We start from the raw sequence: 15,883 nt of genomic DNA, 5'->3' as shown, positions 1-15,883 counted from the left end.
AACGCCTACCCAGACCTTTAAAATAAACGGAGGGTTTCATTTCAAGCACCACGCAGTCGGCTCCAGCACCCTTCAGACCCCCGAGGTCTGCCCCTCCAGGCTGCGCTGACCACTCAGTGTGCCCTATGCAACGTGATTGACAGCGCAACAATTCGGTCCGTTATCTAAACCCGTCTCTCGGGAAACAGTGACCCGCTCCTTCCTTCCGGAAGCTCGGGGTCCGCGCTCTCCCGGCATTCCTTTCCTTCCGGCTGTGCTCGGTTCCCTCTGGCGATTCCCGCCTTGCGCGCCGGTTTCGAGCCCGAGTGTCAAGCCTGACTTTGCGGACCCAAGCATCTCGCCCCGATCTACCAGGACTGGGTTCTTGGCTATGGGGGCAGGAATGGCGCAGCTGGAGGGTTACTACTTCTCGGCTGCCCTGAGCTGTACCTTTTTAGTGTCCTGCCTCCTCTTCTCCGCTTTCAGCCGGGCGCTGCGAGAACCCTACATGGACGAGATCTTCCACCTGCCGCAGGCGCAGCGCTACTGTGAGGGCCATTTCTCCCTCTCGCAGGTGGGGTCCCCGACCTGTCAGCACCCTAGAATGGCTAGTGAGAGCAGGCCCGGTCCCAGCGCTAGTCACCCACCCTTAACCTTAGGTCCCTCCGCTCACAGCAGGAAAAGGACCCCGGTGATCTTTTGTTCGGGTTTCTGAGGTCTGAGAAATATTTACTAAATGAATGAAAAAAAAAACAAAAACGCAGTTCTGTTTCCAAGAAAAAAATGCTCTAGGAGATGTACTAATGGGAACTGAGTTACTGCCCCTTTTCTAGGCAACTGACCAAAGCTATTCTGTTTTTTGTTTTTGTTTTTCGTTTTTTTGCCAATCCTGGGATTTGGGGCACTGAATTGCACCTAGGAAATGTCAGAAAACTTCACTTTAGCTCACCCGTCAGTCACTTCACTGTATTTTGCAAGTGGGGTAGAGGGGGTGGCCCTTCAGCCGCTAAGAAGTGCCAGGTTATATTAATTTCGTCCTTGCTGGTTTTAGCAACCTTCTATTAACTGGATAAATTGGAAATCAGTGATAGGCCGTCATACTTAAATGTGTATTTAGCCACATATGTATATAAATATAGATACAAAAATAAAGTGGACATTATCCTTCTCTTCTGGTAAAAGGCGTTAGAGAGTAGTGATTAGAAATATAGTCTGTAGTTGGAGAAAAACATAATTTTAAATCTTGGTTCTGTTATTTACTAGTCATGTGGCTTGGAACTTTTCTGATTTTCAGGTTACTTATCTGAAAATGACAGTAATGTCTACTATAAGTCTTGTTGCAGGATTAAATACAGAGGGTTTAGCACAATTCCTGGCTACTACATTGTACCTGTCGTTGTGGATCCTCTGAGTGAATTTCTTTAAAGACTTTTCACTGCAAATGCATTAGAGTTCCATTGGTGTTTCCATGCTTTTAAAAACTAGAGCATTTGCAGTTTAATCACCAAAAAGATCACCCTCTAAAGAGTGGGTATAAGAAAATAAAAACTAAGGTTAAGTTGTTGTCTACTGGTTGCTGATACTTTAACAATAACAACACAGGTATGGGACAAAACATAGTAAAACTTCTTATCAGAGCTGTCTCCATTGCCACGGACTTATTTAACCATGTCATAGGATAACTTCCCCAAATGCATGACCTCTTTGTGTCAGTCCTATCACTATCACCTCTTGGGTTTTGCTTCATTGTTGGCTTTTTATTTTTAAGTGGGACCCCATGATTACTACATTACCTGGCTTATACCTGCTGTCAGTTGGAGTGGTCAAACCGGCCAATTGGATCTTCGGATGGTCAGAACATGTTGTCTGCTCCATTGGAATGCTCAGATTTGTTAATCTTCTCTTCAGTGTTGGCAACTTCTATTTATTATATTTGCTTTTCCGCAAGGTGCAACCCAGACACAAGGTTTGTTTTCAGAGTAATTAATTACAAGCTGATGTACAATCAGGTCCACAATTATGAAGAATTGGTTTTATGAAAATTGGTGGAAAATATATTTAACATTTAGTATTTGTTTATCTTTTGTAAAGGTAAAGCAAGTCCCCTACCTCCATTTTGGAAGATATTTGTCTTGAAATATTTGAGACACTCTTATCTATTTATAAAACCTATAAATGTTCATGAATTAAACCAGTTCGGTAAATATTTTCTGAGCTTATTCCATGTGCTAAATACTGAGACTATAGAAGTAAATGAGGCAGTTTTTCTCTTAAGGAATATATATCTTATTAGGGGAAACCCACATTACCTGGAAATTTTTATGTGGTTTAAGAATGCTGGAGTTCCCGTCGTGGCGCAGCGGTTAACGAATCCGACTAGGAACCATGAGGTTGCAGGTTCAATCCCTGGCCTTGCTCAGTGGGTTAAGGATCCGGCGTTGCTGTGAGCTGTGGTGTAGGTCACAGACGTGGCTCGGATCCCGCGTTGCTGTGGCTCTGGCGTAGGCCTGTGGCTACAGCTCCGATTCGACCCCTACCCTGGGTACCTCCATATGCCACGGGAGCAGCCCAAGAAATGGCAAAAAGACAAAAAAAAAAAAAACAAAAAACAAAAAACAGTGCAGACCTTGGAGATGAGGTGGATTACCTGGGTTTGAATTTTGTCCTCTTACTAATTGCGTTACTTTGGGCAGGTTACCCTTAGTGACTCTATGTTTTCATCTGTTAAGTGGAAACAATATAGAATCTACCTGATTAGGACTGTTCTGTAAAATAAAGGCACTTCATAAATGGACAATACTTAGAATACTGCCTGATGTAATAGTAAGGACTCAGTAAATACTAATTATAGTAGTTATTTTTAACTTATAAAGATGATTTCAGTAGTATAAATTATGAGAGGGAGATAGCTATAAAACACCATGAGGATACAGAGAAGGAGCAGAGGAGCACTTGGTGCAGCCTGAGTGGGAGAAGGAGGTGTGGGTGGCATTGGGTAAGGCTTTACAGAGAACATGGTACTCGAGCTGAATCTTGATGACAGATGGGGCTGTAGGATGAGAGTGAATGCAGGGATTGCCATTTGGAATTATAAGAGTACAGGGACATAAGGCTGCAGAAAGCTATAGAAGTAGATAGGGGAGAAGTCATGAACATCTTTTTATGTCACAGAAAGCATTTTAAAGTTTATGTAGTAGGTGGTAGACAGCCTTTCATTTTAATCAAGGGAATGGCATGGTATGGCTTGGTGATTTAGAGAGCTAAATGAATGCTTACAGAAGGCATTAGGACTAAAGCTCACCAAAATGGAACCACCTGCACTGTATCCCATTCATCTCCACGTTCCTCATAGAACTGAGTTCAGTGTCTTTCCCACAGTACCTCCTTAACTGTCTGTTGAATGATTCAAAATATTTTCAGCCATAGGAACTTGACACACACATGTATTATCTTATTGGCTTCCAGAATGACAGATGTAACTAAAAGGTATTAGAAAGCACCCTCATAAATACATACTGTGTTTTTGCAAAGGCAGAAGTAAGATTAATACTAAATAATTTTCTTTAAATAAGATTCAAGGAGTTTTTTGTTTTTTTTAATTAAATCTCTTCATTAGCTTAGCATAAAGAGCCTATTTGCTTTTTTGTAAACTGTGTTTTCTCTTCCTTGTAGGCTGCCTCAAGTATCCAGAGAATTTTGTCAACATTGACATTAGCAGTATTTCCCACATTGTATTTTTTTAACTTCCTATATTATACAGAAGCGGGATCCATGTTTTTTACTCTTTTTGCATACTTGATGTGTCTTTATGGAAATCATAAAACCTCAGCCTTGCTTGGATTTTGTGGATTCATGTTTCGTCAAACAAATATCATTTGGGCTATCTTCTGTGCAGGAAATGTCATTTCACAAAAGTTAACTGAAGCTTGGAAAACCGAGCTACAAAAGAAGAAGGAAGAGAGGCTTCCCCCTATTAAAGGACCATTTTCAGAATTCAGGAAGATTCTTCAGTTTCTTTTGGCTTATTCCATGTCCTTTAAGAACTTAAGTATACTTTTCCTTTTGACTTGGCCCTATATCCTCCTAATGTTTCTGTTTTGTGCATTTGTGGTAGTTAATGGTGGAATTGTTATTGGTGATCGTAGCAGTCATGAAGCCTGTCTGCACTTTCCTCAGCTATTCTACTTTTTCTCTTTTACTCTTTTTTTTTCCTTTCCTCACCTCTTATCTCTTAGCAAAATCAGGGCTTTTCTTTGCCTAGTTTGGAAACGGAAAATTCAGTTTTTTGTGATTACTTTAGTCTCAATATTTTTAGTTTGGAAGTTTACTTATGCTCATAAATACTTGCTCTCAGATAATAGACATTATACATTTTATGTGTGGAAAAGAGTTTTTCAAAAATATGAAATCGTGAAATACTTGTTAGTTCCAGTCTATATATTTGCTGGTTGGACGATAGCTGATTCATTGAAATCAAAGTCGATTTTCTGGAATTTAATGTTTTTCATATGCTTATTTACTGTCATAGTACCTCAAAAACTGCTAGAATTCCGTTATTTCATTTTACCTTATGTTATTTATAGGCTTAACATACCTCTGCCACCCACATCTAGACTTGTTTGTGAGCTGGGTTGCTATGCAGTTGTGAATTTCCTAACTTTTTATATCTTTCTAAACAAGACTTTTCAGTGGCCAAATAGTCAGGACATTCAAAGGTTTATGTGGTAATATCAGGGATATCATGAACTCTAAAATTAGACTTATTCGGACTATTTCTGTAATGAAAACTAAGTAGAAATTTTGGAATTTCTTTAGGCACCATAGTGATCCTCAGATCACATCATATTTTTTGTGTTTTAAATATCAGAAGTAAGTGTTTATATATATGTATAAAATCCAAAAAAAAAAAAGAAGTTCCCTGGTGGGCTAGCAGGTGAAGGATCCAGCATTGTCACTGCTGTGGCACAGATTTGATCCCTGGCCTGGGAACTTCCACATACCACAGGCATATATATATATGCAAGAAAGTTAAGTGGTAAAGAACTGAGGAGTTCCTGCTGTGTACAGTGGGTTAAGAATCTGACTGCAGCAGCTGGGGTTACTGTGCCAGCACAAGTTCAATCCCCACCCTCTTACAGTGGGTTAAAGGATCTGCTGTTGGTACAACTGCAGTGTATGTCACAGCTGTGGCTCAGATTCGGTCACTAGTCCGGAAACTTCCATATGCCACAGGTGCTGCCATGAAAAAAAAAAAAAAAAACAACAACAACAAAAAATGAACTGAGAAAAGTTTTAGGACTTCCTCCATAACCCTGAATAATGATGGGGAAATAAGATATTTATAGTTATCTCATGGTATTTCTTTAGCTACTCAAAAAGCTTGAAAACTTTTTATATACAAGTTTAAGTAAACTGGGCATGCTTTATAGTGCTGGAACTTATTTATTATTCTCTTCAGAAAGATGTAGCAGTGTCTGAAAAAATTTACAAGTGATTAGGTAATATTCGTGATGGAAACATTGTTAAACATTTTAGTAAATATAATTTAAATCATAAGGCAAAATAGACTCACTGAAATAGTAAATCTTATTAAATAGAGGCTCTTCTGTGTTTATCTAGAAATCAAGTTACTGATTTTTTTTTTAAAATGTAAAAATGATGAAGTCCTTTCACTATTCCTAACATGAAATATATGATGGCCAAAGATAAATTTCTTTGATAATAATACCTTTTAAAAGGGATTTTCTGTACTACTTTCTTATGGCTTCCATAGCAAATTACCACAAATTTGGTGACTTAAAAAAACTTCTCAGAGTTCTTACTATAGCACAGTGGGTTAAGAATCTGACTGCAGTGCCTCAGGTCTCTGGAGGTACCAGTTCCATCCCAGGCCTAGCACGGTGTCCAGCCTTGCCACAGCTGCTGCCAGCATTCAGTTCCTGACCCAGGAACTTCCATGTGCCGTAGGTGTGGCCATTAAAAAAAAAAAAAAGAAAATTCTCTCACAGTTCTGGAGGCCAGAAGTGTAAAATTAAAGTGTCACTAGTGTTAATTTATTCTGGAGACTCTCAAAGAGAATCCATTCCATGCCTCTCTCCTACCTCCTGGTGGCTGTCTGCTCTCCTTCATGTTCTTTGCTTTATAGACGGCATTGCTCCAGTATCTGCCTCTGTCTTCACATGGCCTTCCTTTTTGTTTTCTTTCTCTTATAAGGACAATGTCTTTGGATTTAGGGCCCACTCTAATCCAGGAAAATTGCATGCCCAGATCTTGAACTTAATTAAAGACTCTTTTTTTTCTATATAAGGTCATATTTACAGGTTCAAGTAGGCCTGTCTCTTTGTGGGACACTTTCCAACCCACCAAAGTTACCAAAGGAGATTTTACAGTAAACCTCATAAAATTTATAGGGAATAATTTCTTTGCTGAGCTATTTTAAGTGAAATTGTATCTTTTCTGAGAGGTTAAAACAAGTGACTTATAACGTCACATAATTAAAAAACAGTGTAACTTAATTCCATTATCCAAAAAAAGCTACAATTTAAAGGAATTTTAGAAATTGTTTGGTCTAGTCTTATTTTGTAATTCAGGGAACAACTTGGGTAGGATTTTGGGGGGTGGATTTTGGATTCTTTGTCTTCTATTTTGAGTACATTCATTGGGTTGTCATTCTATTACAGAAAAGTATTATTTGGATATGTTAATTTTGATGTGTAAACTGAGAACTGTGTATAGAATTCATCTTTTAACCCTGTTTTACATTTGTAAACTTTTTATAACTGTGTGAACTATCTTCAGTATTGAATTATGCTTTCTCTGGGTTTTAAATAATGAGTGGATTTGTAAAGTATTCTTCATTTGCAAATATAAAATTGTGCACAGGTGAAAATTAAGTGTAGTCTTTGAATAATAAATACAAAGTCCTTTATTTGTACACACTCTTTGGGGCCAAGTTGTACTCTATTTAGTGCTTAGAAAGTTGATCGATTCTTTAGTTATAATAGTGACTGTTGGACAAATGTTTTTAACCCAAACTTTTTTTTTTTTTTTTTTTTTTTTTTTTTTTTGTCTTTTTAAGGCCACACCCACGGCATATGGAGGTTCCCGGGTTAGGGGTCAAATAAGACCTGTAGCCACTGGCCTACACCACAGCCATGCCAGATCCGAGCCGCATCTGCTACCTACACCACAGCTCATGGCAACACTGGATCCTTAACCCAGTTAGCGAGGCCAGGGATCAAACCTGTGTCCTCTGGATGCTAGTCATATTTGTTTCCACTGAGCCATGACAGGAACTCCCAAACTTTTTTTTTTTTTTCCTTTTTTGGCTACCCTATGGCAAATGGAATTTCCTGGGCCAGGAATCAGATCCAAGCTTAGTTGTCTATGCTGCAGCTGTGGCAACATCAGATCCTTTAACCCACTGAGTGAGGCCCAGGATCAAACCCGTATCCTCGTGGATATTAGTCTGATTTGTTTCCGCTAGCTACAATGGGAACTCCACAATTCATTTTCAAATGTTGAGTTTCTACTCTTTTAAAGATCTTTTAGAAAGCTGTAATTAAAAGGTGCTCTACAGCATTGCTCTTAGAAACATCTTAAAATTGTATATGTTTTGAATATTTTTCAAGAGTAACCAAATTGATAATTTTGACATTAATTTTTTTTTAAAAATTAGACTTAACTGAATTTCTTGATTAGAAGGTAATTCTTTTTTGTTTGTTTGTTTGTGTTGTTTAGGGCCACACCCTTATCATATGGAGGTTCCCAGACTAGCGGCTGAATTGGAGCTGGAGCTGCCTGCCTATACCACAGCCACAGCAACGCCAGATCAGAGCCACATCTGCAAACTACACCCCAGCTCATGGCAACACCAGATCTGAAATTTACCTGTGACCTATGTCACAGCTTGCAGCAATGCCAGATCCTTAACCCATTGAACAAGGGCAGTGATGGAACCTGTATCCTTACAGAGACAACATTGGGTCCTTAAGCTGCTGAGCCACAATAGGAACTCCTAAAAATTTTACTTACTATAGTGTTTAATACTTATACGTATATTTACTTGAAAATATGCGTTATTTTTATAATAGGATGTGATTTAAAAACTGTTGTTGTTTATTTAAAATAAGAAAAATAACTAACAACCATTAAATTTTAGTAGAATGCTTGATTGATGTCACAGTCTTAAGGGAAAAGAGATTTCAACCAATCAGGAATATTTTCTGTTGTTTTACTTAGGCCATATTTAACTGCTTTAGAGATAACTGCTATTTATTTATTTAGAGATAACTGCTATTTACTTTTTAAAATATTTAAATGTTACAACAAAACAAATATTTCCAATATACTAAAACCTATTTAGCTGAGAAAATTATAAAAATGGATAGATTGAGGATATGTTTGTTAACACGTATCCCTGAATCCAACACTAAATTCTTCACTATTTGGAAATTATTTCTGGGATAAGAAATTTTGTCACAGTGACACAATCCAATAATATCTTTATATTGTGCTTTTTATGAAATAAGCATTTGATGAATTTAATGTTAATTTAATTTGAACTCTGCATCACCATCAGACCAAAAGAGATATGGTATTTTTCTGATGAGAAAAATAGTATATATTGTATTGATTTTTCTCAATGACTGAAACTAAAAATCAGTTCAGTTCAGTTGAGCAATATATGTGTGTGACCCATACAAAATCAGGAAGAGGAAGGAAAAGTAATAGTAACAGTTATTACTATTATTTAGCATCTACAGTGTTCTAAGCATTACACTGGCTAATTTACAAAGATTGTCTCCTTTGATCTTTTTTTCCTATGAGGCGGATGTTGATTTCTATTTGACTGCTGGAGAAGCTAAAAGTCAAGCAGATCAGGTAATTTGTCTGAAGTCTAAATACAAATTGGTCTGACTTCCCAGCCTTGAGTTTTTTGCTTAACCTCATCATCAATGTTTTTCATTAAGAAAAGTAGTGTATGGAGAGAGAGGTGAAAATCTTGTCTTTACTATGCATTAGTCAGACCGTTCATTGCATATTATTTTTTATATTGGACACTGTCATTTTTAGAAATGCTAGAAAACCAAAGGACAGATGAATGGTGTTTATAGCTCTATTGAAGAGAAATGGCTAAAAAAATATACAGGATGTTTAACTTAGAAAGGCCACACTCGTGGCATATGGAGGTTCCCAGGCTAGGGGTCGAATCAGAGCTACAGCTGCTGGCCTACACCACAGCCACAGCAACGCCGGATCTGAGCCTCCCCTTCAACCTATTCCACAGCTTAAGGCAACACCGGATCCTTAACTCGCTGAGCAAGGCCAGGGATCAAACCTACAACCTCATGGTCAGATTCGTTTCTGCTGCGCCATGACGGGAACTCCTAAAATAATGATTTCTAATAAAGTTTCCTAGGAGTTTCCTTGTGGTGCCACAGATTAAGGATCCAACATTGTCACCGCAATGGCTTGGGTCACTGCTGTGGTGTGGGTTCGATTCCTGGCTCAGGAACTTCCACATGCCTCTGGCACAGCCAAAAACAAAAAACTAATGTGGCATGTAATATAGTAAATCATAAAAATATTTGTTATTTAAATCTTGTGGCCATTTAAGGGTATCCTATGTGAAAATGTTATCCAGAAGTTCCTGTTAGGGCTCGTAGTAATGAGCCTGCCTAGTATCCATGAGGACCCAGTTTCAATCCCTGGCCTCCTTCAGTGGGTTAAGGCTCTGGCATTGTCATGAGCTGTGGTGTAGTGGTCACAGAGTTGGCTCAAGTCTCGCACTGCTATGGCTGTAATGTAGGCCGGGGGGGCTAAAGCTCCGATTCGACCCCCTGGCCTGGGAACTTTAATATGCTGAGGGTGCTATCCCAAAAAGACAAAAATATATACATATATATATTTCCAAAAAATTTAAAAAAAAAAAAAAACAAAAAAAACCCCTGACTTCCAGACAGTAAGATCTCACCTTCCAATTAAGGGCTAACTAATACACAATGTAACATGGTGACCACTAAGGAGGAGTACAAGAGCTAGGGTTGTTACATGGAAATAGAAATATATCTGACTGAAGGCACAAAGAAATATTTCATTGGAAAATTGGCATAATAGTTTATACCTGATGGAGATCTGTGAAGACATTGTGAAAAATATTCCAGGCGGAGTAAAATGGCAGGGCATGAACAAAAATTGCACAGTAAATCTATCACACACTCAAGCAGTAGGAGACAATAGCAGTGGAAAACATCTAGGGAGTGTTTACTATATGCTAGGCACTAGGTGTTTTTTTTTGTTCATTTGTTTTTTAGGGCCACACCTGTCACATATGGAAGTTCCCAGGCTAGGGAATCAAATCGGAGCTATAGCTGCTGGACTACACCATAGCTACAGCAATGCCAGATCTGACCTGTATCTTCGACCCACACCACAGTTCTAGGCAATGTTGGATCCTTAACTCACTGAGCAAGGCCAGGGATCAAACCCATATCCTCATAGTTACTAGTCAGGTTCTCCTGAGCCACAATGAGAACCACAGGTGATTTAGTAAATATGGATTATTTAAGCCTCACAATAACTATAAGACAAATACCATTATGATTCTCATTTTATTGATGAGGAAACTGAAGCACAGAGAAATGTGCAGACTTGGGTAATGTGGCTCCAGGAATTACCCTCTTTTGTTTTTTTTCCCCTAGCCTCTCGGCAGTTCCTGAGCCAGGCATCAGATCCAAGCCATCACAGTTGCCATGCACTGTACCAGGTTGGGGATCAAATCCACGTTCCAGGGCTCCAGAAACATCACGGATCCCATTGTGCCACAGTGGGAACTCTGAACCTGCCCTCTTAAGCAGGGCATTGTGTTGACTCCCTCTAAACTTGTGTACTCAGCCTATGTCTCAAAGGAGCTGAGGTGAGGTTATTTTTAAATGGAAGATAGGTAGAAAAAAACAATGTTCTGCTACATGCAATGAAAAGCAAGAACACAGAACCTATAGTTAGTAGTCCTAGAGAAAAATAGCTATTACTGGAGAAAACTTTTAGTACAAGTTCATGTGCCAGTTGTACTATGACACCAAACAAATGAAATGTTGGTGTTTGGAGCAGAGAAATATTTATTTCAGGGCTGTGTAAGGAGACAGTTATCTTGTTAGAGGGGGCTTATATACAGAGAAACAAGACACAAAGACCTTTTTACCAGGAAGCAGCATTTATTCCTGCCAGCAATGGCTCAGCGGATTAGTATCCAGAGGCTGAGCCCTGAACCTGAACGCAGTGGGGCATCACCTTATATACACTCTTAGGTTTCCCACCACATCTAAATTCATTTGTCTCCCTTTTAAGTTGTTCTGTAAATCTTGAGCAGACAGTTATAGATACCAAGCTTGTGGATACAGGTTAAGCTACATTGTTGCAGAACTGCCTGGCACACAGATGCTGGTGGACACTGCCCCATTACCTTCCCTTTGATCTAGGAGGGCCCAGGCCCCTCCCACTATAATCTCATTCTCCTCAAAAAGTCAGAAATCCCCAAGCAAAATTGTAAAGCATTTTTAAAAGCCAGATGAGGGAGGAGGGGGCCGCAGGTAGGTGATCACCCTGTGCACAGTTCTCTAATTGGCTGAGGGTGAAGTCACAGAGCCCTGAAACAATAGTTAACATTATCAATCATCAGATTCCAGGAGACCTGGGGGCTATGTGTTCATGGTCATCAAATAGTTATCATGTTCCTAGGGGAGGGGGATTTTCACATTTGTAAAATAACTCAGGGAGTGCACATCGTATACTGGTATCTAGGTACTTCTGAGATGAGCTAATGCAGAGGATGTAGGGGAAAGTCCTGCCCTAGGAAGGCCCCTGAGAGTCCTGCTCATTTACACAACCAGTTTCTGATAAAACAGAAAGATGAAGAGAATTTCTCTTTGCACCATTACCCTCCTTAAATCCTATTGTAGGAGGTACAGGGACCAGGGAGAAGGTCCATTCTAATAAGGAACATTAAGGCTTTGAGGAGCCACCCCAAAACATTTGACCTAAACAGTTCTGAAGCAGGAGAGATGCAATCTTCTCAGGAGAAACATTTCTTGAGAGGAAGCAGGTACCATGTCAGTTTTCCGCAGTAGGTACTGTTATAAGTAATTTCTATACTAATTTCTTTTATAACCTGTCAGTCTCTAAAAATATGGAGAAAGAAGATGAAGCCTGCCCTGATTTAGAATGTTAACTCCTAATCATGCCTCTGTGCATGTTTGATCTTGTGACTGGAAGACCAAATGCAGTACAACGTGTTAGAGGTATGAGGAGAGCTACAGGAAGGGGAGATCTTCCTAATCTAAGGTAGAAATTTTTAAGTAACCCCACCTGAAAAATCTGTCTTTGTCACAGGATTTTTCCTTTTTTGAGATGCAGGGGAAAGTAACACATTAAGGCTATTAGGCAGTAACATTTTAGTGTCATGTGAGAATATCTATGTGTGTTTCCTCCAACCCACCAGCCACCACTTCCCCCTATTTCACTGCCTAACTGCATATGTGAAAGTACTTCTCAGGATGATGAACTTGAGAACTCTAAGGACATTGCTAGAAGAAAGAAAATGGAGGAGGAAGACTGAAGAAAGAGGAAGGGTCAACAAGAAAATGTAGCCAGGAGAGAAAATATTTAGAAATTGAGCCATATTGATGACTCTCAGAATCATTTTCTCCATTAAAACATTTCATCTAGGAGAATCCTTTTTTTTTTTTTTTCCCTTTGGCTACATCGTGGCATATGGAGTTAAACCCACACCACAGAAGTGACCTGGGCCACTGCAATGACAACACCAGATCCTTAACCCACTGTGCCACAAGGGAACTCCCTAGGAGAAATATTTCTTATGGAATGTGTACAGAATACTGACATGAAGAGAAAGAAACAATAAGATGTAAATAAAAATTCAGTGATGTTAATTCCTTAATGGGGACAACACTGCTGGGCAGCTTTTAATCCCTTTTTTCTAATCTTGCTTTCAAAATGCATTATCCCAAATTTCCCTCAAAGTGGCAGTGTTGGACATCCTTCCATTTGTTAGTCTAATAGTAATTTTCTATTATTTTATTTACCTTCATAATGTCACAAATACTATTACTTTTTCAGTGCTTTCTGGAAGATATCCTTTGAACATGTTTAGTTTTAAGCAGATAATTTGCTTATTTTTATCATGGAGCATTTTGAGAACATGTGACCAGTGGAAACTTGAATCAGATAGTTACAACTGCATCTTATTTCCCATTATTAAGGGTATGTGGAAACCTTTACAGTAGTTCATTTGAAGTGTCAAACTTGAAATTTATAACTACTGCTTTTCAGAAACAGACTCACAGACAGAAAACAAAGTTACAGTTATCAAAGGGGAAAGGGAAGAGGAATAAATTAGGAGTTTGGGATTAGCAGATACAAACTACTATATATAAAATAGATAACAAACAATGTCCTACCATATAGCACAGGGAACTATATTCAATGTCCTGTAGTAAGCCATAACGGAAAAGAATACGAAAAAAATATTATCTATATCTGTATGTACATAATTGAATTGCTTTGCTGTATACCAGATGCTAACACAATAGTGTAAACTATAATTCAGTAAAAAAATAAATACTATTTTTATTCCTGTGGAAATTGTTATATATAGTGACAAAGTAGTTCCCAAATGTTAATTCCTTAATGGGGACAACACTGCTGATTGGAGATCAACACTGTTGATTGGAGATAATTTTTTCCCTTCTATCTGGCAATTAGATAAGAAGTAAGCCATTCCCTGATAGTTGTGCTGTCACAGCAGTTTACTTGATAAGGAAAAAAGAGAAGTAATTGTACTTATAATGCCCTATGTGTGACTAGGAAGATAATTTTTTAAATAGTCACTCATTTTAGCTGAAATAAATGCAATTTGGAAGTTTCTGGAAGTCTCCAAATGGTTTTCAATGACATATTATGTGACTTGCCACATAGCTTTTGACATATTAGAATTACATGTAGCTAGAAACCTGATAGACTACTGTTCTGTTGTGTTTTATAGTGAATCTTTCTTTATGTTAGTTTTATGGATATATATGAAAAATTCTATGGATTGTTGGTCATCCAGTGATATTTTCTCAGTCTCAAGAGATAAATAATTAAGTTTGGAAGATCACAAATGTATTATCTTATAATCTGTGAATCTTTAGTTATACTGTTATTTTCTCAGTAAATTCCCAGTTAAATGTTTATTATTAAAATGTGAGATATTAGTATAATTTTTCTCTCTTCCTAATCCAGTTTCCCAGTATCAGGAGCAAATTCTTATAAAATCGAAAGGTAGTTTTTGGAAGAAAAGTAGATCACTATGAGAATTAATTGACAAGCATGTAAGAAGGAAATTGTCATCAAATTTGACTTTCTTATTTTTTAATAGTTTAGTAACTTGGGCTTAAACTAATCAAATGATTATTTACTATTTGTGGGAGTATTGTGAAATGGTTTTTGACATTATTTAAAATGGAATTTATTTCTTTAACTTGAAAAGGTGTGGGGAAGGAGTTCCCATTGTGGCTCAGCAGTTAACAAACCTGACTAATAGCCATGAGGATGCAGTTTCGATCCCTGGCCTCACACAGTGGGTTTAGGATCCAGCATTGCTGTGAGCTGTGGTGTAGGTCACAGATGAGGGTCAGATCCCATGTTACTGTTGTGTAGGCTGGCACCTGAGGCTCCCATTCAACCTCTAGCCTGGGAATTTCCATATGCCAAGGGTGAGGCCCTCAAAAAGACAAAAGACCAAATAAAAGAAAAGGTTTGGGGGAGAAGAGAGGAGGTTAGTGGATACGCAGTGACAGGCCAGGAAGTGCAGGGATGAGGGAATGAACCCAAAGTTTCCAGGACTTGCCCAAGGTCATGCAGGGAGACTCTTCTGCTTTCTACTGCCTCACATGACATCCATGTGACACCATCCATGTAACATCCATGTAACACCATGTAACATCCATGTAACATCCATGTAACACCATCCATGCTCCTAAGGTTGGGTATGACCCAAGTAGTGATGTAATTAATGGGGTTGATAGACCCCCCCCACCCCACCCCATGCTTTCACAAGAGAACATAATGGCCCTTGAAAAGGTAACAGCATGTTCAATGGGACTCTGCCTGAATTTGAGGAGTGGTTAATATAATCAGTGATGGATACAGTGCCTGTTGGAACTGTGTACATCTGCATTTTAAGGAAAATTTTCCCCTTGACTGTAATGATTTCTCGGACTTTCCTTGGTTCTGAGACCTTGACAATTTTGAGGAGAGCTGGACCCTGCCTGGCACGTGGGCCAGAGCTCTCTCAGCAAATGAGTCTCTGTGTGCTCCCGAGTGGAAAGTCCCCAGACTGCTCCAGGATGTCCTCTGTAGTGCCCCATGCTGTCCTCCTGGCTGAGTCATTGCCCCAGGCTCCAGGCCACCTTTCCTCCAGCTTGGCCTGGGGGCGAGTCCCTTCTTGTTGCTTGTCCCTTTATTCTTCAATAATGCTACAGATTTATTTTTATATATTGAATGGCTATTATTAGCCAAAGAAAATTTTCCATACTTAATTTATCCCCTTTCCTTTTCTGCATCCACATCAAGACCTAGCCTGTCCCATCCTTGCTAGGCCCAGCTCCTAATCACAACATTATCTGTATCCTTTTCTTTAACTTAATTTTCCTTGATTGGTGTAACACCATTTGATCAAAAGTCTAGGCAATGCTTTTAGGTCTGGTCTGTGTACTTCCATACAGCCTTCATCTTCTTGCTTATTGATGTCTTCTCTGCTTGAACACCTTCTTAACTCCCCTATGGCAGGAGGCCTCAATTCCCCACATGAATGGATGAAAGAATGGAAAGGGAACAAGCATGA

The 15,883-nt window shown here is 38.9% G+C and overlaps 1 protein-coding gene and 1 long non-coding RNA gene across 3 annotated transcripts; both read left to right on the top strand.

Moving 5' to 3' along the window:
* The first annotated feature begins 235 nt into the window (after positions 1-235).
* ALG10 (ALG10 alpha-1,2-glucosyltransferase) lies at positions 236-6,918 on the top strand. Of its 2 annotated transcripts, NM_001244234.1 has the most exons (3): positions 237-553; positions 1,748-1,945; positions 3,652-6,918. In NM_001244234.1, exons 1-3 carry the CDS (start codon positions 371-373, stop codon positions 4,705-4,707), a joined length of 1,437 nt encoding a protein of 478 aa, NP_001231163.1. In that variant the 5' UTR covers positions 237-370; the 3' UTR covers positions 4,708-6,918. The 2 variants fall into 2 exon arrangements, with proteins under 2 accessions (XP_005664058.1, NP_001231163.1); XM_005664001.4 differs by lacking the exon at positions 1,748-1,945 and having other exon boundaries at positions 236-553.
* A 98-nt stretch (positions 6,919-7,016) lies between these two features.
* LOC146403347 (uncharacterized) lies at positions 7,017-13,923 on the top strand. Its single transcript, XR_014845444.1, has 2 exons — positions 7,017-8,862; positions 10,683-13,923. It is a non-coding gene; the product is annotated as an uncharacterized LOC146403347 (long non-coding RNA).
* The last annotated feature ends 1,960 nt before the right edge of the window (positions 13,924-15,883 follow it).

This window comes from Sus scrofa, chromosome 5 (assembly GCF_054392235.1).
Source record: "Sus scrofa isolate SSC_HxYL_T2T_F1_AM1 chromosome 5, Sscrofa_HxYL_maternal_Yorkshire_Landrace_v2.0, whole genome shotgun sequence".
NCBI lineage: Eukaryota > Metazoa > Chordata > Mammalia > Artiodactyla > Suidae > Sus > Sus scrofa.
The sequence above is the reverse complement of the archived record's forward strand: the minus strand, read 5'-3'. Positions and strand labels throughout refer to the sequence as shown.

Bases quoted from the DNA above. Each gene is read 5' to 3' on its own strand.
- ALG10 (NM_001244234.1), top strand. From the start codon at position 371: ATGGGGGCAGGAATGGCGCAGCTGGAGGGTTACTACTTCTCGGCTGCC. The intron at 554-1,747 runs GTGGGGTCCCCG...TTTATTTTTAAG, and splicing joins GCCATTTCTCCCTCTCGCAG to TGGGACCCCATGATTACTAC. The intron at 1,946-3,651 runs GTTTGTTTTCAG...TCTTCCTTGTAG, and splicing joins AGGTGCAACCCAGACACAAG to GCTGCCTCAAGTATCCAGAG.